At 41.8% G+C, this 25402-nt stretch overlaps 1 protein-coding gene and 1 long non-coding RNA gene across 3 annotated transcripts in view; one reads left to right on the top strand and one right to left on the bottom strand.

The window, feature by feature from the left end:
- Positions 1-1588, bottom strand: part of THOC1 (THO complex subunit 1) — a 42133-nt gene extending 40545 nt beyond the window's left edge. Inside the window, exon 1 of the mRNA XM_022586797.2 lies at positions 1481-1588. Coding sequence (XP_022442505.1) covers positions 1481-1534 — 54 coding nt within the window. The 5' untranslated portion in view covers positions 1535-1588. The remainder of the gene's footprint in view (positions 1-1480) is intronic.
- The window catches only part of LOC115802123 (uncharacterized), a 65956-nt gene continuing 41545 nt past the window's right edge, over positions 992-25402 (top strand). The window contains exon 1 of one of the 2 annotated variants that reach the window (XR_016387596.1): positions 992-1311. This is a non-coding gene — a long non-coding RNA (uncharacterized LOC115802123). The other variant, XR_016387595.1, reaches the window with a different exon arrangement.

Here is a 25402-nt window from a genome sequence, read left to right as displayed (position 1 = left end):
GCCATTTTCCCATCATTTTCTATCAAGCTCACTCTAGTGTATTCATTCCCATTATTCCTCCCACGTGCTCACGCAAATTCTATCCATTCTTCAAGACCCATCAAAAGTCCTACCTCGAAAAAAAAAAAAAAAGTCCTGCCTCGTCTAGGTAGCTTGCACAGCACAGCCCCTGACACCAAGTAAACACTGATTGTCTTAAAGTAGTAAACCTGCTGGTTGTCTTAAAGTAGTCATAATTGAAAGACAAAAATATTGCCAAGTCATTCATTCTGTGAAAATTCACATACACTTGGAAAATCAATGTTACCTCACAGGAGTTACATTTATACTGGAAAAGTCCGTTCCTGACTCTGCCTGTGAATAGGCTGTGTAATCTTGGGCATACCCCCTTACCTCTGTGCTTCATTTTCCTCACGAGTTAAATATGAGGGTTGTTGTAGATCCTTACTACCAACAGCAGCAGTGGCATCACCTGAGAACTTGTTAGAAATGCAGAATCTCAGGCCCCATTCCAGACCTACTGAACCAGAATCTACATTTAACAAGATCTCCAGGAGATCCCACCTCATGCTCAAGCTTGAGAAGCACTGGGCTAGATGAGCTCCCATTAAATGGTCCCCTCCAGGACCAATACTGGATATTCCTAACAGTTACTCCTGGCAGAATTTCAGAGCACAAGGGAAAAATACAGTCAAACAATTTAGTGATGGGCAACATAAAAAGAATACTGGGTCTTAAGTCAGAGAAAACAGTAAAGTAAATCATTTAACTTTTGGAGTGGGGGGAGGCTGTCTCAGTTTCTATCTCATCTACCAGGGATAATAAAACAGCCTCCTTACAGTGCTATTCTAAGAGTTAAACAAGCTAACAAGAAAACGCTCTGTAAAGTGTTTCCCAAATGCTTAACCTACTGTTCCCCAATGTGTAAGAATAAAATGACAGCTGACAACCCTTTCCAAGCTGACCTGTTTGTCCTGTCCCACTTAGGACCTTCCTCATCGATCTCTTACGAATGATACGGAGGGTTAAAGGGTGGTGAATAAGCGGCCAGAACAACCACCTGGCAGCTTAGGAGGCGGGGCGGGAGCCAGTTCTCTGGGCTAAAGTCAGTCCCTCCCCCTTCAGCAGCCCCCTTCCAGTTCTGGAGACACCTGACCAGCTGAGAGAGCACTGCAGAGGAGCTGGACCCGAACAGAGGTAGTCTGCGGATGACCCCTCCACGCAGGGCGCAGACACGCCCAGAACGCGGGGTCCTGGGACCAGCCGGCGGGAAGGTGGAGGCGGACCGCAGAGGACGCGCGGAAGAGACAGGTAATGCGCCTTTGCCACTTCCCAGCCCACGACGAGGCCGGGAGCCCGTCGCCGCGGCGCACACGCCTCTGTCCCCGCTTTACCCCAGAGCAAAATTCGAGTAATTTCAGGGAGAGGAGGGCAAAAAATAGCGCTGAGCCAGGGCCGCACCCACCCGCCTTCCGCTCACCGTAAACCGCGTCCGCGCTTCGGGCAAACTGAAGAGCGGCGGCGTAGGAGACATCTTCTCGGCCGCGCGTGCCCGCCACCGCGCCGCGGCGCCCGCCGATGACGTCAGGGCGGGAGCGAAGAGATTGCCGGCTCGGTGCGCGGCTAGAGCGGCCTGTGAGCGCAGGGGCGGGCCCGGTGGGGGATGGGAGCTTCTGTGGTGACCGAGGACGGGCTGGAGCTGGGAGCCGGAGTCAGCCGCTCAAAGCCCGATTCGGGTTCGTGGGTAACCCTTGGGGTGACGGTAGATGTGTGGCCTTGTCCTGTAAGCGCTGCGGGTTGCAGGCCGGGACGCGCACTTTGGCGGTGGTTTTCCTGTTTTGGGGAAGCCTGGTGAAAGGCGGCTGGTTACGGCTCAATGGGCCGCGAGGGAAGGTAACCGCCGCCCGAGAATCCAAGGCAGGTGGGTTATCCGGGAAAGCTCCAGGCTGGGGAAGTGTCGGCAGTGGCCGTGCACCGCCGGACCAAAGTCCTTTTCGAGGAGTGGTCCCAGCTCCGGATTTGCGTTTCTGCCCTACAGTTCCTGGGCCCTGTAGCTCAGGAGCAGCCTCCTCTTCTGAGTAATAGAAATAATGCTTATATCCTTGGGCTGTGGAGGAGCGTCAGTGAAGTCATGAATGCCCGTGTGGCTTGTATAGCAATGCAAGTATTATTATGAATGCTTGGGGATTCGTTAACTTTGCTGGCACATAGAGGGCTATACTGAAAGAGGAAGATCTTGGAGGAACGCAGTACTCGGCGCTGATTGGATAGCGCGTGGCGCCGGGTCAAGGGTTGGAGGCACCAGCTGCAAAACCTTGCAGTTTCCTACCTTGGCCAATGAGAGAGGCTTGGCCAATGAGAAGCCAAGTGGCAGTAACTTTTCAGTTGGAATTATGCTGTGGGCGAAGAAGCACTGACCCAAACACTTCCTACCAGCTCTTATTCACCTCCATGTGTACCTAAATGAAGAAAGCTAGACGCGCTTTACCTTTTTCCCTTCGTTGATATCCAGCGAGAATACAGGACACTAACAAAAAGACAGCTTTGCATAGTCTTGTCCCTAAGTGGGAATTGTGAACAGTGCTGGCTACCTGGAGCGTTGAAGGCTTTTTAGAATCAACAGAATCATTCAGGTTTGATTGTGCAACGTAAATTTCCAAATTGCCAAAATAAACAGGTTTTAACTGATTTAATAGGTAGCTGATGTATTAGGATTATTATTATACTATAGATGATTATTAACTGTGTGGAGCACAACTAAGACCCAAGAGATAAATAAAATTATTTTTTACAAAATCCAAACAGAAGAAGAGCTTGAGTTTATTGACTCATCCATCAAAGTCTAGTGACTTAGAATTGTGTTTATTCACACATTTGCTGGGCATTTTATACACAGTGGACAGTATTTGTTGAATGAGTAATAAATATATGGACATATGATTGAATGAACAAAAATTGCTGTTTTGAGGAGCTCAGGTCGACATAAATGAAACAACTGCAGTGTACAATTTTGATCATGAGTAATTTGCATCATAGCTGCTGTAAGATATCAAAGGAGAGAGGGACCATATGAGGTGGTCAAGGAGCCTTTGTGGAAAAGAGAGCATATGAGCTGGGCCCTGAAGGATTCCAATAGACAGGTCAGAGTGTGAAGGGGTGAATAGGAAAGACATTCCAAAGGGTGAAGAAGGTGTGAGCAGAGGTGTGGAAAGAAGAAAGCACAGTGAAAGGTAGTTGTTGACTTTGACTTAAACTTTGGATTCTGAATAGAAATAGAGTTGAAAAACTGGGTTGGAACCAGATTGTATTCGTGTTTCAGGCCAAAGAATGTTACTGGTTTAAAAATGGCATTTGCAGTTCCTCTCAAGTTATAGCCAGCAGTATATTTTGTGGGAAGGAGAGAAATGAGCTGTTGTTGCTAATGAGTGAACAAACGCCAGATAAACAGGAAAAAAAAGCAGCAAACATCAGGGGGTAATGGGGAGTTACTGTTTAATGTGTACAGATTTCAGATTGGGACGATGAAAAAGTTCAGGAGATGGATATGGGTGGCGTTTGCACAGCACTGTAAGTGTACTTAATGACACTGAATTGTACACTTAAAAATGGTTAAAATGCTAAATTTTATTTATACTTTACCACAAGTTAGGAAAAAGTCTATGTAAAAACAGTAGTCTGATGCTAGATAACTTAAAAAGGGCAAAAACGTCACAGCCATCAGTATAATCTTGAGATCTCAAGGTGAAGTGATATTCAATAAGGCAAGGAAGTAGGTGATGCATTTAAAAAAGTTGTGCATCAAAACTCACTACCATAGAAATGTGTTAGCATTTAGATCATGTTAATAAATGCCTTATAATTCCCAAAGCACTTAACGTGTAGTGCTTTTGATCTTTTAAATGATATTTTGAGATGAGTAACAGCGATTATGCTCACTTTACACATGAGGAAGCAAACTCAAAGAGATAGGGTTCTTGATAGAGGTAACTGGCAACATGAGACTACCCATGGGTTTTGATTTCAATTTTTTAGCTCTACACTGTCATACTGTCGTAAGTAATAGTCAAGTTTTATTGAGTACCTCCTATGAGCCAGACACTTTCCTTGTATTATTCCTACTCCTTACAACAACATTGTACATAGTTATACACATCAGTGAGGAAACAGGCTCATCTGTCCTAGGTCACATGGCTAGAGGAAGCTAGGTTTGAACCCCTAGCTGTAATCCCAAAACCTATATTTTTCTCGAGTCTTAACTTATGAATCCTTATGAAGCCATGGGCCTAGTTAATGGCTCATAAATTATTTCCTTATAATTAGATAAGGGTGAGGATCATATTGTCATTCCTAACATAAGTGTTTAAAGAAGTATGTAATAATAACATTCCAAGGGCAGACATCCAATAACATGTAAATTCCTCACTTACATTTATTAAGCACCTCTTCTTCCTTCTATGCTAGTGAGGTAAGATGGACCAGGGAATGCCTCTCTGTTAGGAAACACCTCCATGGGAAATTCTAGGATGGATGGTTTGGATGGATTCTAAGCATTCACATCTTTATTCCTCTTCTTTTCCTTGGTATGTCTCATTTGGATTCAAGTTATCATTGGTGTGGTGAGATCTAGGAGAAAAGGACCAGGGAGGCAGCTTAGTCTGCTTTCGTTCTGGTCTTTATCCTCTAGCCCAGGCCAACGAAACTTTGTTCCATGCTCACAAGTCAGCCGTGTTAGCATGTTGGATTGCGGCCTTTGCCGGTTTGGGTTCTGGGCCCTAGCCCTCTTTCCCTTCCTCTCCCTAGGTAATTTAAGTGGATTGAAAGAATTATATTGACAGGGAACTGATGTCTGAGAGGCAAAGTTGAGCAAAAAGAATGAGACTCCTGCATTGGGAGAGGAATGTCGCTGAGAAGAAGAATGGAAGAAGTTTGGCACTTCGTGTATATTTTGGGAGTTACATTTTTGTGGAAAAAGAGAAATTGCGTGAAAACTGTGGGTGCTGTCTTTTTTATAGGGTGGTGGCAATTTTCAAGCATTTTAATTGTAAATATTGTGCTGTTCATTCAATATGTATTTATTGAGTGCCTACTATTTGCTAGGCACAAGAACAATATTATTGGACTGTATATGCAGTATTGTTATTTTATTTTATTGTAATATTGTATATATCATTATCTAGTATATGTTGTGAAATCCTGTTTGGTGAGCTTGATTGGACCACATAGATGAACATAATTTAAGGTTAGAAATTGAATAGTGGGTGATTCTTACCCTGGTGAGCCCAGCTTCCCTGAAAGGTTAGGCAGAGATTTTGACTGAAATTGACCCATCACTTGGCTTGTATCCCTTTCCTATCCTGTTTCTCTCCCTTACTGGTTTCTCCTGAGAGCACCTTAATCATATATTCACAAATTCTCCCCTCGGGGTTTGCTTCTGCAAGTTTGGGTCTACCAAGAAGCAGATGCCAACATTTTATTAGATGTGCAAGAGATTTATTAGGGAGGGAGCAAGAGCCAGGAGCAGGCAGTGAGAGCTTGCAGACCACAGTGCAGGGCTGACACCTGTGCAAAGAGAGAGGCAGGGAAGAAGTGAAGTGCAGCTCCAGGAAAGGCTTGACTTTGCCAGTGGGGAGATGTCAGGCCAAACTTCTTGTAGGAAGGGTCTGGCAGTTTGCCCGAATGGACCTGCCCTGGTTACCTCTGCCATGCTCAGTCATTGACCTAGAGCCACCCTCAGAAAGCCTGGCCTCGGTGCAAGTGTGGTGGACCCAGCAGGCAGCAGTGGGGCTGTCAGTCAATTTTGTTTCCCACAGCAAATGGTCTGAGGGGAGCGTTTTCATGGCCACCACACTCTCCTAAGTTTTTGATATAATATTTTCTTCATTTGTTTATTCTCAACTAATATATATATTAGTTGTGTGTGTGTGTGTATGGGTGAACCTGGCACTTTGAACAAAACAGAAGAGTTAACTGTCCTCATGGAGTTTTTATTCTATGGGAGAAAAGATTTTTTTTAAAGTAAAGAAAAACATAAAAGAATTTCACTGTGAAAAATGCTATGAAGGAAACAGTGGCGTATATTGAGTGCCCTTGTGTGCTTGAATTCTTAGTGCTTTACATGTATGAACTATTTAGCCTTCCCAGCAACCTTGTGAGGTAGGTACTCTTTATTATTCCTGGTTTACAGAAGAACCTGAGGTGAAGAGCGCTTAAGTAACGTAGCCCCAAGGTCCCTCAAAACCAAAGGAATGAGAGACTGAGGCAGGGGATGCTCCGGCAGTATTTAACTTTTGAGTGGCCAGAAAAGACCTCTCTGAAGAAATGATATTTAAGCTAAAGCTTAAAGAATGGAAAGGAATGAGCTGTATATTTGTGAGGGTGGGATTTGGCAGAGGAAGGCAAGAAAGATATTCATATGAATGGTGATTTTTCCTTCTGTATGTTTACAAATGTTTATAAATGAAGGTCAAGATTGTTCAGTCCTAATCACTGTTGCAGGGGTGCTCAGCACGTTTCCCACTCCTCGCTTGCCATTCCCACCACCTTTGCCCCATTCTTGTAACAGATGACCAGTTGTGGGCATAGGACCAGGCCTGGCCAGCCGTAAGTCTTTGAAATTTTTCTTCTGCAGCTGGACAATATGGCTGTCGTACTAGTGAGAGTTTCTCTTTCATAAAACAATAGAAACCTGCTCTGGTTAGTATTTTGAGAAGTAAGTTATTGGGAGGGTATCGGGAAGCTCATATAAGTAAAAGGCTGGAGATAAAGCTTGGGCAGGCCTCAGTGGAAGCAAGACATAGCTTCAGTCTTAAGATGCCCCACCAACACCATTTCTATGACTTGGCTCTGCTCCTGGATTCGGCAGCCCCTGGGCACTTGTCACCGCGTCACTGAACATTGACCACCACACCATGCCGCTGCAGCTGTCCTGCATCATCTCCAGCTCTCAGACCTTTGCACGTCTTCCTCGAGATTCAAGTTCGTGGCTGACAGTATCTGATTGGATATACTCAGGTCTCGTGCTTGTGCTCTAGCTTCCAGGGAACAGGAAGAGTTATACCTGTCCCTCCTCACCTTCAGCTTCTGTAGTGAGCTGCAGAGCCCTATTTTGGGATTTCCCTTCAACTGGAAAGAGTATTTGGATGCTGAACAGCAAGTAGGATAATATCCATTGGTGATGCTGGCTGCCTAGCCCGATTCACCACAGGAGCCGTGGTGAATATTGAGCTAATGCTGCCGTCTTCCTTATCACTTGGAGAAAGCCCATCTTCAGAAAGAGAAAATGAGGCCAACACACAGACACAGAGCTAACAGATGGACTGTAGGAAATGAAAAGAGAAGGGGAGGATCTAATGTACAGCTCAGTGACTCTAGTTAATACTGTATTTTACACTTGACATTTGCTAAGAGAATAGATCTTAGGTGTTCTCATCAATCACAAAAAAGGTAACTAGGTGAGGTGATAGGTATGTTAATTAGCTTGATTGTGGTAATCATTTATCAAAACCACGTTGTACACCTTAAAATACACAACTTTTATTTGTCAATTATACCTCAGTAACACTGGAAAAAATTAAAACTTGCCCTACTAGATATATGCTTATTAGAATCATAACAAGATGCCATACTAATGGTTAAGGGAAAGAAAAATTGACTAATGAAAGAAAATAAGGAGCCCCCAAACAGACCCACACATATGAAGAAATTTTATCTATGTTTCATTGTATCACATTTGAAGACATTGTGACTAAGAGTCAAGAAGAAAATGGGAGATTATATGATAAATCATTCTAGGACAATTGGTTATCCACACATGGGGAAAAAAAAAGATCCCTCATATCACACAAAAAAATTTCAGATGGATTAATGACACAGTCTGAAATACAAAATTAAATTATTTAGAGCATATCCAATTACCATGGAGTAGGGAGGGATATCTCAAACAAAATACAAAAAGCGTAAAACATAAAGGAAAAATGGACAGTTTTGTCTACATTAAAATTAACTTCAGCTCATTAAGAAGACAAGATAGTAAAAATGGAAAGACGGGCTTAGAGTGGTGGAAGATATTTGCGACTCTTATAACCAGTGATTAGTGTCTAGAATATATTAAAAACTTTTACAAATCAATAAAAAGGCAAACAAGTTAAAAATGGCAAAAGACATAAACAGTAAATTCATACAGAAGAGGAAATATGAAAAGATGCTTAGCTCCCTGAGTAATCAGGGAAGTGCATAAAACAATACTGAGAGATTGTTTTCTCATCTGTGAGATTGGCATGAGTTTAAAAGCCTGATGTGGGACTCCCCTGGCGGTCCAGTGGTTAAGACACCGTGCTTCCACTGCAGGGGGCACGGGTTCGATCCCTGGTCGGGGAACTAAGATCCCTCATGCCGTGCCGCGCGGCCAAAAAAATAGAAAAAAAAAAAAAAAAGCCTGATGCATGTTCGTGAGGAGGTGGGGCCAGCTAATGGAAATGTAATCTGGTACAGCCATTTTGGAAGAGAATTTGGCATTCTATAAGGTTGAAGGTGTAATACCCTTCAATCCAACAATTCTCTAGGTATAAACACAAGATGATTTCTTATGTTGATAAGACGTATACAAAGAGACATGTACACAAATGCTTATCTTGGTACTGTTGGTAACACCACAGAATTGGAAACACCAAGTGTCAATCAATGAATTGGTGAATAAATATTAAAATATTCATTTACTGAGTGTAAGGCAGAGAAAATGAAAGAGCTAGATGTATTTGTTTCAGTGTGAATAAATCTCTTTGGTTGGAGTGATCATGTTTGACTTTTATAATTTTCAATAGGGATGTAATAAGCAAAATGAGAAAGCCTTTGGAGGAAAGAGAGAAAGTTCTGGGATTGCCAAGGGAAAAGCATTTTGTGGGTGAAGTTGTTTTTTCCATTAAAATAGGATCATTTAGGGCTTCCCTGGTGGCGCAGTGGTTGAGAGTCCGCCTGCCGATGCAGGGGACACGGGTTCGTGCCCCGGTCCGGGAAGATCCCACATGCCGCGGAGCCATGAGCCATGAGCCGTGAGCCGTGAGCCGTGAGCCGTGAGCCATGGCCTCTGGGCCTTCGCTTCCGGAGCCTGTGCTCCACAACGGGAGAGGCCACAACAGTGAGAGGCCCGCGTAACACAAAAAAAATAAATAAATAAAATAAAATAGGATCATTTAACTTTCCCTTTCCTATCCATAACGCAAATTATCTTAAATTCCATTGGAATTATACCTTCTTTAAAGTAACTTTAAAGAAGTAGTTTAGTAAGTAACTTACTAAAGTTTCTTACCAGGAGAGGTCAGCATTTGCATGGAAATACTCCTCTAAAGTAGAAAGACGAAGAGACAGAAAAGTGAACTTTTTCTATTTAGATGTATTCCTATCTGAAGTGGATTCTGGTAGTACTGACCTTAACGGCCTTAGTCAATGCCAATTGTAAGTAAGTTATTACTACAGAAAATGGTATATACTTATAGTGCTGTGTTAGAATACTTGCTTAGTTCTGAGCAACTCAGCAGGTCCATCCACATTACAAAACTCAGGAAGGCTCAGCTGGACTTTGGTGTTTTTTTCTTTCAAGGAACTCCTCTAATGGCTGTTTATGTCAGTTTAAAAAACAAGTGATACAGACCTACACCAGGGGGAATTACTAAGTTATGACTATTTCATGAGGTTTTGTGACCTTCACTCTAGCATGTGCTATTTTTATTCATAGCTCTTAGAGGAAAACAAAGCACTTTGCCCTCAGGGCTAGAAGAGGCCTCTGCCACTTGGTTCTGGTTAGACTTTCCACTAAAATGTTTTTTTGCCCGACTCTAGCTTCCTTCCTCCCACTTCATAAATGGAAAGTCGTGAAAAGGTTCCTGTTTTGATGTCAGCACCAGATCCGCACTAAATCGTCAGTGGTTGATGGCAGTGAATCATAGAGGGGGTGTCTAAGATAGCATTTTTGTTCAAACATCTCTCCCACAGTGATTAGCACACTGCCTTGTACTTGAATATCTGCCTTAATGAAAATAGAAATCGGATCAATCCATTCCTTCAGTGGCTCCAAATAGCTTTCAAGACCTAGTTAAATTAGCTCCACATTCAAAGGTATTCATAGCATGGCCCTGCCCAATCCATCAGCCTTATATATTGATATATTCCTATTCATAATAAGTTACTGTATGCTAAGCACACATCGTATGCCATCATTGTCTTTTATACTTTATATACATGATCTCATTGATTCCTTACTTTTTGAGATATTGTATGCAAACGAAAACAAGACTTAGAGAATTAAAAAAAATTCTTTACACGACTAGGATTTGGACTTGAGTGTTTTTGATTCTAAAGTCATAATTATATATTGCATTTCTCTTGTCTCGCCTCATAACCACATACTCTGCAGTCAGACTGAGCTACTCTCAGTTCTTTTTATGTCTAATAACTTTCACGTACATTTCTGCTTCTTCCGGAATGCCTTTCTTCCCTGCTCTAACTAGTCGAATCCTTCTTGTTTAAAGCTCAGCTTAGTCATCACTGCTGTGGTTGACCCTCCCCGATCTACTCAACTGTGTTCATGGCCCCTGCTCTGAGGACAGAGTAGTTTTTCTTAGCATGTACATGAGGGAGTACGGCAGAGGATTCAGGAGTTAACTGCTGATGTTACTCTGGAAGAACCATTGCTCTGGTTCTTCAGAAAAGAACGTGTGGAAATCCACTTGTAGCTTGCACCCCAGCAAGGAAATGTGTTCAAAATAAGGGAGCAAAATAAGTCCATCTCCTTTGACCCCGAGATATAATTACTAGGAGAGGGAGAGTACTGATTGAGCAGTAACTGAAGTTTCAAGAAGGAGCTCCCAAGGTGGAGTTGCAGGGCTAAGAGAATAGAAAAAGATATTACTCGGGTGAACAAATCAAATGGGCAGCTGTGTTTAAAGGCTAGACCTGAAATGAACTCTGAGCCTTTGCAAATACAGGAACCAAAAGGGCCTTGAAAGTGAGGGAAAACAACTCCTACCCAAACTACAGGGAGGACTTGTGTGCTCAGAATGGGCAAATCAGGAGGAGGCAACACTCCTTTCTTAAAATTCTTTCCATAAGGTAGCTAATGGCTATTTTGAGCATGCTACCTGGGAACAGAAACTTTGAGGGATTATATCTCCAGCATGCCTTTTCATTTCTTTCTCAAATATTGGGAGCTAGATTTTCACTTAGATTTGTACCATGAGCATTGCCTTTCTTATTTCGCAATGGCTTCTTCCTCTTTTTTTTTTTTGTACAGTTTTCTAGTTGCTGAGACTCTGGAAATTTCCTGGCAAATTATGGTTCCATTTTCTTGAGAGCAAGAAATTCTTTAAAGATATGGCCTTATTAGTTTCCCATTTCAAGTAATTTATTTTTATCACTCATCTTGAAAAAATATTATGAGAAAAGGAAGGGAATTAGTATTTACTGAGGATATGCTAAGTGCCAGACAACTCTTTCACATGCATTATCATAACCCCGCTCCCCCAGGGTTTCCCAAATTTAAATGAAGAATAGACCTCTTTTTAAAAAGGAAAACATTTCCACAGACCCCTTGTAATGATTAAAGTTATTTTATGTTTCTTAAGTGAACAAACATAAAACTAAATACAGTTCATGTATATGGCATTTATGTAACTACAGGACTAAAAGCAAATATACAAATTAAATAGAAATAAAACTTCAAATGACATAAATAATAATGTAATTTTGTTAAAATAAAATTGAGGCTTGCAATATAAATACAATATTGATTCTCATAGTGCAGTTTTTTTTCACTTCGGCATTTCTGTCTGCTGTGTGATGATTCCATTTCACATTACCGCTTAACTCTTTGAACTACCGTGAAAATCCGAGATTTTTACAGCACATCGTGATATGATTTAACCTTTGCTTGACCCAAATGATTATTTCATTATGAAATCCACCTCTGTTCTTGTTTCATTACAATAAAAAATCAATCTTGACAATAAAAATAGAACTATGTCCACTCCTCGAGGGTGGGTCTGCCTTTTTCACTGGTGTATTGGTGTCTAGAACAGTGCCTGTCACATAGTAGGTGCTCAATAAATGTTTATTGGATGGAAGGGTTAATGAACAAAAAACACTTGAGGCCAATACATTATTACCTGTAAGGGCAGTTTCTGAGATCTTATGGTGATAATAGGTTGTTCGATGGTCGTCCAGATGATTCACAGTGTGCTTATATTGCTGAGATAATATTTTGAGGCATTATTTGTTGATTTCTCTCTGTGTTTTCCCTCTCCAGCCCTTCCCTTTATTCCTATCCTGACTATTCCAGCAGGTACTTGGATTCTATGCCAAGGACCTCATGGGAGGGGTCTGGCGGGTCAGAGAAGCAGACTGTCTGTAAGCTTTCTTGGTTTGTGTTCCCTAAGCCTCCAGGTGACAGAGCCCCTTTTGGGTCTACTTTTCCTCAGTGTGCTGCTTATCCTCCATCCGTACCTTCAGATCCACTCTCCATTCTTCTCCAGCCTGATCTGTGCCCTTGGAGGCTGCTCATTATGAATTGTATCACTGATCCCTCTTGTCTTTTGGCTTCTGCTTGGATTTGGCCAGTGGGAGGCACTGACATGAGACTGAGGGACGCATCTCAGTGGCTACTTGTTTGGACATAAGTCCTTGCTCCCGCACAGGCCCCCATGATTTGGTGTTTGGGGCTCTGTGAAAAGTCACAGAGTTGAGACAAAGCCCTGGAGATGTGGGGTGACGGGAGCAAGGAGACCTGAAGTTAAGTTGTTTGTCCTCCTGGTGGAATGGTAGACTCAGAGTTAGAAATTAAGTTTAATTATAGAGAATTAAGTAATATATTTTTCCCTGCTTAAATTTGCAGATTGAGATTCATACCCCCCATGGTATTTTTTTTTAAAGGTTATCATTACAGTGGGAACTCCAAACTTAAAAATTGTCCCATTGAACTCAATGGACCCCATCCAGGAATCCAGTTTGAAATACACTACACTATGTCATACTGACCTTTGGGTTACAAAATTCTAAAAGCTGGTTTCCGTGTGCATGAACAAAAATTGTGATTAAAAGTTACACTCTGGGAGCTTCCCTGGTGGCGCAGTGGTTGAGAGTCTGCCTGCCGATGCAGGGGACATGGGTTCGTGCCCCGGTCCAGGAAGATCCCACATGCCGCGGAGCGGCTGGGCCCGTGAGCCATGGCCGCTGAGCCTGCGCGTCCGGAGCCTGTGCTCCGCAACGGGAGAGGCCACAACAGTGAGAGGCCCGCGTACTGTAAAAAAAAAAAAAAAAAAAGAATGAGGAATCTGGATTCAGATTCCTGCCTTGCCACCCACAGCTATGTGACTTTCAGTAAGTCTGTGCCTGTTTCCTCATCTGTAAAAGTACACAAAACTTTGAGGATTAAATAAGATAACATGTAAATAACTTAGAAAGGTGCACATAATAAGTTCTCAATAAGTTTATGATAATTATTACTCTGATCTCAGTAGTCACTCAAACACTGCTTCATTTCACTGTTTACTTGCCACTCACCCTGCAGTGCACAGCAGAAGGCACTCATGAAAAAATGAATAAAGGGTTTATCTGCTTCCAAGCAGACAGTTAGCCATTCACCAAAAAGAATCCATTTCTTCTTTTTCTTTGGGCAGGCAGCTACACTACATTCCTTGCACCCTTGCAAGTAGGCATACAATGCAATGAAGTTCTAACCAATGGTTTGTGAGAAGTTTTACCCGTCACTTTCAAGCTAGAGTTTCTAAAAGGCAGGGTTTTTAAGTGCCCTCCTCAGTGTCTTGATGCAGAAGATGACAAGGCCGTAGGAGATGGCACAGCCACAAAATGGATGGAGCCTGGTTCCTGAATTGCCATGTGGAGGAGAGCTGCCAAACAATATCTCCTTCACACTGAGTTCTGGGAAAAAAAGAAACTCCTGTGGTCTTTGAGCCATTATACATTTTTTGAGGGGCTGTTTATTATAGCAGCTAGTGTTATCCAAATTAATATACTCTTCTCATAACTCTAACCATGATGGAGTACATGGAAAGGGTGGATATTTGCAGTCAAATATGTTGTCTATTTGGATTCAGATTTTCAGGAGGGAGAGGGTGGGGCAGAAACTAGAAAAATGGGGTCCTTTTATATCTTGTTTTTTCATAAAGCCAGACCCCTCCCAGATCCTTCTGGTCTTCCCCATGGTGTTTCACTCTGGGCAGTGTTTCCCTCCCCCCCCCCATCATTTTCTTCTTTATGAGAGCTTCCAGGCAGCAGTCTCCTCAGCTCAACCATGAATGGCATCTGCTAGCAGTGCTGGCCCCTGTTTATATCTGGGCCATGCTGTGTGTGTGTCTGCATTAGTGGGATAAAGAGCTCTTCCTGACCCTTTGGTTCCTTTCCCAAATGATCCACTGGCAATTTGTAAAGTGAAAGGTTGGTCTTCCAACAGCCCATAAATAATGTGACTTACTAATCAAAGGAATATCATCATACACAAGGCACTTAACCGGTTTCATTGAAAACAAGGTTTATTGTTATTTTGGGAAAATATTTTAAAACTCCAGATTAACTGTGTATCTACTTCTTGAAACAAAATACCTTACTTTCAATGAGCACTTTCTAGAATGAAAGGCCCACTCCTTCACTAAATGGCAAAACCAGGTAGTAGTTTCCATAGTATTTGATCACCAACCTCCAATCTAAACTATGAATTTGACAGAGACACTTCTTAGGATACAAAAAAACACCCATTGGGCAAATCTGTATATGCCCCTAGAATGGCCTATCCAGAGTGGGCTCAAGTGGGCTCGAGTGAGCTCATCCTGAGGGTGCTGCTCCGATTCTGGGCAGCCCAGGAAGGCCTGGCTTGGGTCAATTTCAGCGTGGCTCTGCTCCAGGCTCTGTCTGGAGGCCTCCCTAATGGGAGATGTGGGTGCTGTCCAGTTCTCTGCCTTCTTCAGGGCACTGCCAACCTGCAACCTTGGCTTGAAAGGTGTAATAACACAACTAAAAACAAATTGTAGGCACATTTTTACCTGGAGTTGCCCACTGCCCTGGGTTGACCATTCTTATCCAATAAGCAAGCCTGAATCGTAGAGAAAAATAAGCACTTCAGAAACATTTGGAAGTTTCTCTCTTTCTCTCTCTCTTTTAAACTCCTTTTAAAAGAAGGCAATACTTCTTAAGTTGCCATAGGTAGATTCAAGCTACATTGATAATTTTTGCTATCAGGACTTCATTTTACATTTTAAAACAATATTCCAACTCTGAAAAAAATTACTCTTTTGGCAGGTTTTCAGGAAATAAGTGCTTAACCATGTTAGATTTTAGAAAAAAGTAAAGAAAATTAGTCACTCAATACTTTGAAGCATCCAGTAACTTCTAAGTCCCTGGAAAAATCAACACAAGGCAGACCTCTTGCAGATTTCTTAACTTTTCTATTCTCCTAGAAATACCAATCTCTCAGCTGGCTGGAACACAATTTGTGAGCCAGGATTGGCCCAAACCAAATTGCGGTTTTTCATTTTTCTACAGCAATGGCATTCAAACTGGTAATAACAGCCACAGTGTAAAGTGTACCCTCCAAAACTGGGCAGAGTGGGAGTTGGCACACGGATGTTTTTCTGACCTGCTCTGTAGAGGGTGTCATGTTCTGGCCAGTCGCTAGAGTAGTAGTGACCACCCACTGGGCAAAGAACTTATAGGAGAAACTATGTATTCTCCATCCTAGCACTACTCTCTGGTTTGGCAGAGTGGGGTGCCAAGGAAGAGCACAGACTTAAGCACCAAAGAGCCTCACTTATATCACATCCCTGCCCTGAACCTACCACAGTGGGAAACTTAACCAGCCACCCACTATCCATTTACCAGCACAGTGGAAAGAAAGATCATGGGATCTTGGTGCTGGCTGGAGATGGACTGCTGCCATGTTGTACCCCCTCTCAGGGTGACCTTATAAAGGCTCACTTTATAAAGAAGGAGAAGTACCCTGAGATACAGATTGATATGAATTCTTGGACAAGAGTGAATGGCTTGACTGCTTGGTCGGGGCCCAGAAGGAACAAAATTGGAAGGTCCATGGTGAGGAAATCTGGGGAAGAGGCATGAGGATGTATCTGTGGTTGTGGGCACAGAGTATGTGTATCTTTGTATCCTACATTAATGCCCACCAGAGAACCCCCACTGCAGAGGGAGCTCTCAACCACAAGGTAGACAAGATGTCTCATCTTGTGGATGTGGACAGCTAGTGATGAGCCTTGGGGAGACCAGACCACCCACTTGGTGGCAGAATGATGTCAATTTCAATTTGTCCTTTCCAGAATTGATATACCCACCCTACCCACATGTCTCTATTAATATCACCACCCAAGGGCTCACAGAATTCCTGATCTATTAAAAATGGCATCCTGCACAGCATTGTGGCAAAGGGCACATGAACACGAGATCTACTGGTCTCCCCAGAGATCTGATCAACCAGAAGTAGCTAGTCTAATGGGAGAGTGCAAAGACTGTTGAAGGCTCAGCTAGGGTTCTAGCCTTGGGGCAATAACCTGCAGAGTTAGGGTGCTGTCCTCCAGGGTGCAGTATATCCACTAAGTCAGTGGCTATAGTGCTATGCTCCCAATAACTAGAATTCACAGGTACAGGAACCAAGGGATAGAAAATGGGTGTGGATCCTCTCAGGATCACTGCTTATCAAGCTTGCAACTTTAGACTTTGCCATTTTAAAGGTTCTGGTTTCCACAAGGGGAACACCAGGCAGCAGTTGAACTTGAAGCTGTGACTATGTCAGGTCATTTTAGGCTCCTCATGTCAGTGGAAGAACTGGCAAAGAAAAGAATTATCCCCTTGGTGGGCAAAATTGACCCTAATTACCATGAGGCAGAGGATTGCTCCTACATAATGAAAGCATGGAGGAGTTGACTGGAACCCAGAGGACTCACTTGGGTGTCTCTCGGTGCTTCCATGCCAGCAATAACAGTAAGTGGGCAACTTCAACAGCTATGGCTTGATGAGGCCAAGGCAGCTGAGGACTCAGGGCTGAGGTTCTGGGTCAGCCCATCAGGCAGGAAGCCTCAGCTGTCTGGAGTACTGGCCAAAGGTCAGTGAAATCTAGAGTGGGTGGTGGAGGAGGTAAATGAAGGCTTTATCTTGGGATCTGCTTTCCAGGGAACTCAAGAAAGATCCCCAGCATCTGGCACAGGACCTAGAACATAGTAGAGAGGCCCTAAGAGGTTGACTATATGAATCTTTGATGAATGTATGAATGAATAACTGTGCCTTGTGCTCTGTGGTAAGGATGCTCAAGTTAATTCACATTTGAGAAGTGCTTAGGGATCTCAGGGAAGGTCTGTATGTTAACACGTGACACCCCCAGCCCCTGTTCAGCAGGGTTCACTCACTGTTCCTCCCGCCGAACCAGGGTCTCATGTTGAAGGCTCACACACAGCTTTGGAAGTGCACCAAAGCCCCTCTGTGCTTTCCTCCCCAAGCCACTGTGTCGCCAGCAGGAACTCATTATTCCTCAGAGTCAGAGCGACAGAGAGAAACACGATCCTTAAGGCCTGACCATTTTCTTTCCCCCAAATAAAAAAGCCAAGTCACACATGGCTATAATTTGGATGCTGTGTCACTTTCACACTTTATTGCTCCACACATAAGCCAGTTGAATGTTTTTGAAAGTGACTGAATGAATTTAGTTTTTAAATTATCCCATGTACCTTACCCCGATAAATTACCAAAATAAGTGGCAAGTGTAATATAATTACAGCATTGACAGTGGTCTAAGGCTCAGCTCTATGAAAAATTGCTTCCCCTCCACCCCTTCATCTATCTCTCCTGGGATTGGTTGGTGGGAGATGAATTCTCCAACAAATGAGCTATCTTCTTGAGATGTAATCGTAGGCCTGGAAGGACTTGGAGGTGTTTTTGCCTAGTGCCCAATGCCAAAAGCAGAGGCTCTGCAGATAGGGTCAGAAATCTATCAGTCTTTCACTCTATTCCCATCTTTTTTGCTTTCTCTTAGTTCTGACATTTTACAGCCTGGCTCACTGATTCTCAGCTCTTACATTTCTAGTCCATTCTCGTATGCTAGAATTTTGGTGGCATTTGTGAAGAGATTGAAATACTCAGAACAACAGCAAACAAGTAAGCAATAAATTACCATGCAGCCACTGCTCGGGTTTAACGCTTTCTCAAGGTGTTATGAAAGCATCCACAGTCATTTCCTTATTCACCTGGCAGCTTTTCAGGCCATGTTGTTGTTTCAGAAGACCTTTTTACTGCCCTGGCCTTTTGCTCACATGGTTAAATTAGCATAAAATTTGCCTTTGGCACTAGCCTGATAAAAATTTATGCTTTACCGCCTTACAGTAAGGCTCTATATTGGGTGGTGGAGTCCCAGTAAGGCTCAATATAGAGCTATATTCCACATAGCTCTATATTGCTTTTCACAGCCTCGTCACCTCTGTGTTTCATTTTTTGAACAACTCTGTAACAGTAAGTATTGTAGTTGTGCCCAAAATGAAATTTATATGTTGATCAATATTTGGCCACATGTTAGCAATGGATTTGTGAGATGCCACCGTACTATACGTGACCTACCAATTAAGAATCCTGGGCCTAGCTAGTAGTGAAGAAAACAGTATAAGAGTTATGAGTTATGAGATTAAAGCCTTGAATGTTAAGACCTGAAACCATAAAACCCCTGGAAGAAAACAGAGGTGGTAGGCTCTTTGACATAGGTCTTGGCAATGATTTTTGGTAATCTGACACCAAAAGCAACAAGCAAAAATAAACAAGTCGAACTATATAAAACTAAAAACTTCTGCCCAGCAGAAATGAAAAGGCAACAAAATGAAAAGGCAACCTACTGAATGGGAGAAAATGATTGCAAATCATAGATCTGATAAAGGGCTAATATCCCAAATATATAAAGAACTCATATAACTCAATAGCCAAAAAAAAAAAATCTGATTAAAAAATAGGCAGAGGATCTGAATAAACATTTTTCCAAAGAAAACATATGAATGGCCAGCAAGTACATGAAAAGATGTTCAACATCACTAATCACCAGGAAAATGCAAATCAAAACCACAATGAGATACCACTTCACAGCTGTCAGAATGACTTATCAAAAAGATAAGAAATAACAAGCATTGATGAGGATGTGAAGAAAAGGGAACCCTTGTGCATTGTCTGTGTGAATGTTAATTGGTGCAACCACTATGGAGAACAATATGGAGGTGGCTCAAATTAAAAATAGAACTATCATATGATCTAGCAATTCCATTTCTGGATATTTTTCTGAGGAAAACAAAACCCTAATTTGAAAAGCTGTATGCAGCACCCGTGTTTATTGCAGCATTATTCACAATAGCCAAGATATGGAAACAGCCTAAGTGTTCATCGGTGGATGAATGGATAAAGAAATTTTGGTATATATATACAGTGGAATATTATTCAGCCTTAAAAAAGAATGAAATCTTGCCATTTGTGACAACATGGATGGACTTTGAGGGCATTAATGCTAAGTGAAATAAGTCAGACAGCGAAAGACAAATACTATATGATCTCTCTTATATGTGGAATCTTGAAGAAAAACAACGAAAACCAAAAAACTGAGCTCAGAGATACAGAGAACATGTTGGTGATTGCAAGGGGTAGGGGGTGGGGTGGGAGAAAGGGGTGAACTTTTTTTAATAGATTAAATAAATTGAACTCAAAAAGTCAAAAATAATATTATATTTTCCAAGCTAATGTAACCACTAACATAATGTCAAAATAATGTCTAAATAGCAAAACAAAAAGTAGAGAAGGGGGCAAAACAATATTTGATCCAAAAGAAGACAGGAAAGGGGAGAAAGGGAACATGAGAAAGTGAGACACGAAACACGTGATGCTTGATTTAAATCCAAATACACGACAATCACATTACTTATAAGTGGACTAAATATTTCAGTTAAATAACAAAGATTAACCACTATACACCTTTTAGAATAGCCAAAGTCCAGAACTCTGAAAACACCAAATGCTGACAAGGATGTGGAGCAACAGGATCATACATTGCTGGTGAGAATGAAAATGGTACAGCTACTTTGGAAAACAGTTTCTTACAAAGCTAAACATACTCTTACCATACAATACAGCAATTATGCTCCTTGGTATTTACCCAAAGGAACTGAAAACTTATGTCCACTCAAAACCCTACACACAGATGTTTATAGCAGCTTTGTTCATAATTGCTAAAACTTGGAAGCAACCAAGATGTCCTTCAGTAGGTGAATGGGTAAACTGTGGTATAGCCAGGCAATGGAATATTATTCAGCACTAAAAAGAAATGAGCTATTAAGCCATGAAAAGACATAGAAGAAGCTTAAATGTATATTACTCTTTATTAGTAATATTATAAATAGTAATTGAAAGAAGCCAATAAGAAAAGGTTACATACTGTATGATTCCCAACTATATGACATTCTGGAAAAGACAAAACCATGGGAACACTAAAAATATGTGTTACTAGGGGTTCCAGGGGATGGGGAGAGGGATGAATAAATAGGTGGAATACAGGGGATTTTTAGGACAGTGAAACTATTTTGTATGAAACTATCAATATAATGATGGCTACATGTCACGTGAACCCTAATGTAAACTATGGGCTTTAGTTTAAGCCAGTAGTTTAGCACTACTGGTTCATCAATTTTAACAAGTGTAGTGCACTAATGAATGATGTTATTAAGAGCAGAAACTGGGGGAGGGTGTGGTTGAGAGGGGATATGGCAGCCCTCTGTACACTCTGCTTAATTTTTCTGTAAACCTAAAACTTCTCTGAAAAATAATGATTTAAAAAATTTACGAGTTATGTTTTTAAGATGAAATTATCCAAAACATGGAAATAACATAAAAGGATAAATATATATCCGTGCAAATGTCATTCTGTTGCATTGACCAACAAGCCCATCAACGGGCCATCAGAACCTTTAGGGAATAAAACTTTGGCAAATTAATGGCTCAAACGCTGTAAAGCTGGATGTTAATGAAGATAATTGATAAGCTGCCAGTGATTTTTGACCAGTAGAGGAGCAGGTGATTTCTGTCTGGCTGAAGAGATAACTCCAAAGGTTATGGCCCTATTGTCCTGTTAGTGTAGCTTTGTATCTAATTTAGCAACTAAAAAAAAGTTTATTTTTTCACTTTGTAATTCTTTTTTTAATTTTTATTTTATATTGGAGTATAGTTGATTTACAATGTTGTGTTAGTTTCAGGTGCACAGCAAAGTGATTCAGTTATACATATACATATATCTATTCGTTTTCAGATTCTTTTCCTATGTAAGTTACTACAGAGTATTGAGTAGAGTTCCCTGGGCTATACAGTAGGTCCTTATTGATCATCTGTTTTATATATAGTAGTGTGTGTATGTTAATCCCAACCTCCTAATTTATCCCTCCCCCCACCTTTCACCTTTGGTAACCATAAATTTGTTTTCTAAGTCTGTGAGTCTGTTTCTGTTTTGTAAATAAGTTTATTTGTATCATTTTTTAGATTCCACATATAAGTGATATCACATGATATTTGTCTTTCTGTCTGACTCACTTCACTTAGTATAATAACCTCTGTGTCCATCCATGTTGCTGCAAATGACATTATTTCATTCTTTTTTATGGCTAATATTCCATTGTATATATATATATACCACATCTTCTTTATCTATTCCTCTGTCGATGGACATTTAGGTTGCTTCCATGTCTTACCTGTTGTAAATAGTGCTGCAGTGAACATTGAGGTGCATGTATCTTTTAGAATTATGGTTTTCTCTGGATGTATGCCCAGGAGTTGTTATTGCCCTGTTAGTATAGCTTTGTATCTAATTTAGCAAATTTTTTTAAAAAATAGACTTTATTTTTTATTTATTTATTTTATTGGGTTGGCCAAAAAGTTCCCTTGGTTTTTATTTATTTATTTTTACATCTTTATTGGAGTATAATTGCTTTACACTGGTGTGTTAGTTTCTGCTTTATAACAAAGTGAATCAGTTATACATATACATATGTTCCCATATCTCTTCCCTCTTGCGTCTCCCTCCCTCCCACCCTCCCTATCCCACCCCTCTAGGTGGTCACAAAGCACCGAGCTATCTCCCTGTGCTATGCGGCTGCTTCCCACTAGCTATCTGTTTTACGTTTGGTAGTGTATATATGTCCATGCCACTCTCTCACTTTGTCACAGCTTACCCTTCCCCCTCCCCATATCCTCAAGTCCATTCTCTAGTAGGTCTGTGTCTTTATTCCCGTCTTACCCCTAGGTTTTTCATGACATTTTTTTCCTTAGATTCCGTATATACGTGTTAGCATACGGTATTTGTCTTTCTCTTTCTGACTTACTACAAAAAAATTGAGTAGATAGTACAGAGGATTCCCTTATACCCTGCACCCAGTTTCCTTTATCTTAACATCTTACATTAGTATGGTACATGTGTTATAATCAGTGAACCAATATTGGTTCATTATTATTAACCAAAGTCGATACTTTACTCAGATGCCCTTAATTTTGACCTAATGTCCTTTTTTTGTCTCAGGATCCCATTCAAGATACGACATTACATGGAATTGTCAAGTCTCCATAGGTTTTCCTTGGCTTTGACGGTTTTTTTTCCTTGTTTGTTTTTGATGGCCTTGACAGTTTTTAGGAGTACCACTCAGATATTTTGTAGGATATCCTTCCATAGGAATGTGTCTGATGTTTTCTGCACGAATAGACTGATTTTATGGGCTTTTGGGAGACAGACCAAAGGATAAAGTGCCATTTCATTACATCATATCAAGAGTATAGGCCATCCACATGAATTATGACTGTTAATGTTGGCTTTGGTCACCTGGCTAAGGTAGCACTTGTCAGGTTTTTCCATTCTCTCCCCTCCCTCCTAGCAACCACTGATCTTTTTACTGTCTCTATAATTTTGCCTTTTCCAGTTGCTATTATTATTGGTGACCTCTTACAAGAGAGGTTGTCGAAAGTGCTACCTTGCTTTTAAAGCTCCTTAAGATGATTCTGTGTGCCCTTCAGACTCTTATCAGGTCACATTAAGGATATTGGTATTGTAGACACAGTGGTGGGAGAGTGGGATGGAAACAGTGCTGAGTTTGAGGACCCCTCTGCTACTCAGTGCCCAGTCCATTAACACCTTCAGCCTCAGCTTCCTCATTTTGTAAAGTAGGAAATGTCATAGCAGCGCAATGATACTATAAGTGATAAAATATCCTAATTCACTGAGATGTCTGTCTGAAATAAAATCATATGTGTGAAACACTTCCTAAGCACTACAGAAAGATAAATTATTACCATCTAGTATAGGGGTTGGCAACATTTTTCTGTAAAGGAACAGATAGGACATGTCAGCGTTGTAGGCTATCTGGTCTCTATCGCAACTGTTCAACTCTGCCATTGCAGTTCAAGAGCAGCCATGGACAGTGCTTAAACAATGAGCACAGCTGTGTTCCAATAAAACTTTATTTATAAAAACATGCAGGGGGCTGTATTTGGCCCACAGACTATCGCACGCTGACTCCTTGTCTAGAATATGCGTGGAAAGACACAAACCACTCTGCCCCCTTCCTCCTGAAATCTCTTCCAAATATAGTGCTGGCGAGGACATTCGGTAATTTATTGGGAGTCTTGACGCACAGACTACAAAGACCCTAGGTGGATTGAGTCCATACACATATGATATAAATAAATAAATGATGGAATAAATTAATAAGAGGGGGAGAAGAGACAGATCTCAAGGCTTGATCCTGAGGCCAGATGCACCACTGTGGTACTGCTGATTTTGAGGAGCTCCAGGGAGTGGTGTATCCTTGAACATTTTATCCTGGGTGTCCTATAGGAGGAGGTTCTGAAGACTAGAACGTCAGCAAGGATATACAGTGCTCGGCCATCGCATAAGACGCCTGGGGAGAGAATGGTGCCAATTTGCAGAAAATGGGAAAAAGAGGGTGTTCGGGTGAGTGGTAAAGGGGTTTGAGTAAGGACGTTAGGGTGCCCCCAATTTCCTGTATTCCCCAAAATTCCCACAAAAGAGAAGAGCTGAAAGGGCTCCTGCTCTGAAGACAGGCTAACAATTGCCATCCATGGAGAAACTCTTTTTTTTCTTTTTAATTTTGCAAAGTTTTTGAAATAGGTAGTGTCAGTTTGCAAGCCCCCCGAGCTGGGTGCTAAGCATGCAGAGTCTTCGTTATCTCACCCTGGGAGGGCTGGCTTCTGCCTTGTCTCAGAGGACAGATTTTATCTTTTTTTTTTTTTTTTTTCTGGAACTGCCTCCTAAATGCCTTGTGACAGCCAAGTTCCCAAGGCCAAGGGCCTCACTCTCCTTCATTCCACCTGTGCAGTTGCAACTGGGAGGAGATGTGTGGGAACTGGCTGAACTTTCTGATCAATTTTTCCCTAAATCTAAAACTGCTCTAAGAAAGTAACGTCTATAAAGATAAGGAAAAAATGGTCCACTTATAAATGTCATCCCCCCTTATAAATGTCATCCCCCCTTATAAATGTCATCCCCCCTTTTACCTCCTATCCCCAGATTCCTCCCCACAATGACTAAGAGTCCACCTTTGGAGACACACTTCTTTGGGTGAAGTATCACCTTCCAGCCTTTCTACCGAAGTTTGTCTCCCTCCCTATCCCTTCCTCTGTCTCTTGTATTAGTGACATTGGGTTTTGATTATTGAGATTTGGTTATTCCGGTGCAGACCCTGTAGGGTGAGGCTGGATCTTTTCTGAAGGTTGAGATCTGTGTCATGTGAATAACTGGAGACAGGTGTCTCCAGGGTGGACCCATGGATCTGTAGGCAGGAGAGGGGCACTTTGGGGGTCTAGATGCCTAAAAGGTGCTTCTGAACAGGGGGTTTTCAAGGCGATGCCAGGCGGCACCCTGGATTGAGGAAGGGGGCAGTCCAGGTGAGACCTCTCCTCCTTGGAATCCTCCGTGGCTGGCAAGCTCTGCTTGTCTAGCAACTGGATGCTCTCTGTGACTGTTTATCTTTTATTGTGCTCTAGCCCTGACTGTAAGCCTTCTCCAGAGCTTCTAACCTAGAGAATGAAAGGGAGGGGTTTGGTCAATGCTTGGCTGTGAGCGTTAACAGAGCAGTGTCCCTCTCCTGCTGTGATGACAGCAGGGATCCATGAGGCCCCAGGAGAACGTGAAGCTTAGGGACACATCAGGCTGTGTGGTCCAGGATGTTATCCTTCAAGTGCTAGTCTTGGGGATTGGTTTATTTTCTTATGAGAAGTGGTATTTTCTTATATAATCTCTAATACTAAGTAGGAGATTATTTCTCAAAAATAGCAACAGGGCTAGACAGGGAAGGGTGAGAATCCAGAGTTCATGCGAATGTTC

The sequence above is a fragment of the Delphinapterus leucas genome, chromosome 14 (genome assembly GCF_059928025.1).
Source record: "Delphinapterus leucas isolate spDelLeu-1000000601 "Yukka" chromosome 14, BTC_Dleu_Yukka2, whole genome shotgun sequence".
NCBI classification, from domain to species: domain Eukaryota; kingdom Metazoa; phylum Chordata; class Mammalia; order Artiodactyla; family Monodontidae; genus Delphinapterus; species Delphinapterus leucas.
The sequence above is the reverse complement of the archived record's forward strand: the minus strand, read 5'-3'. Positions and strand labels throughout refer to the sequence as shown.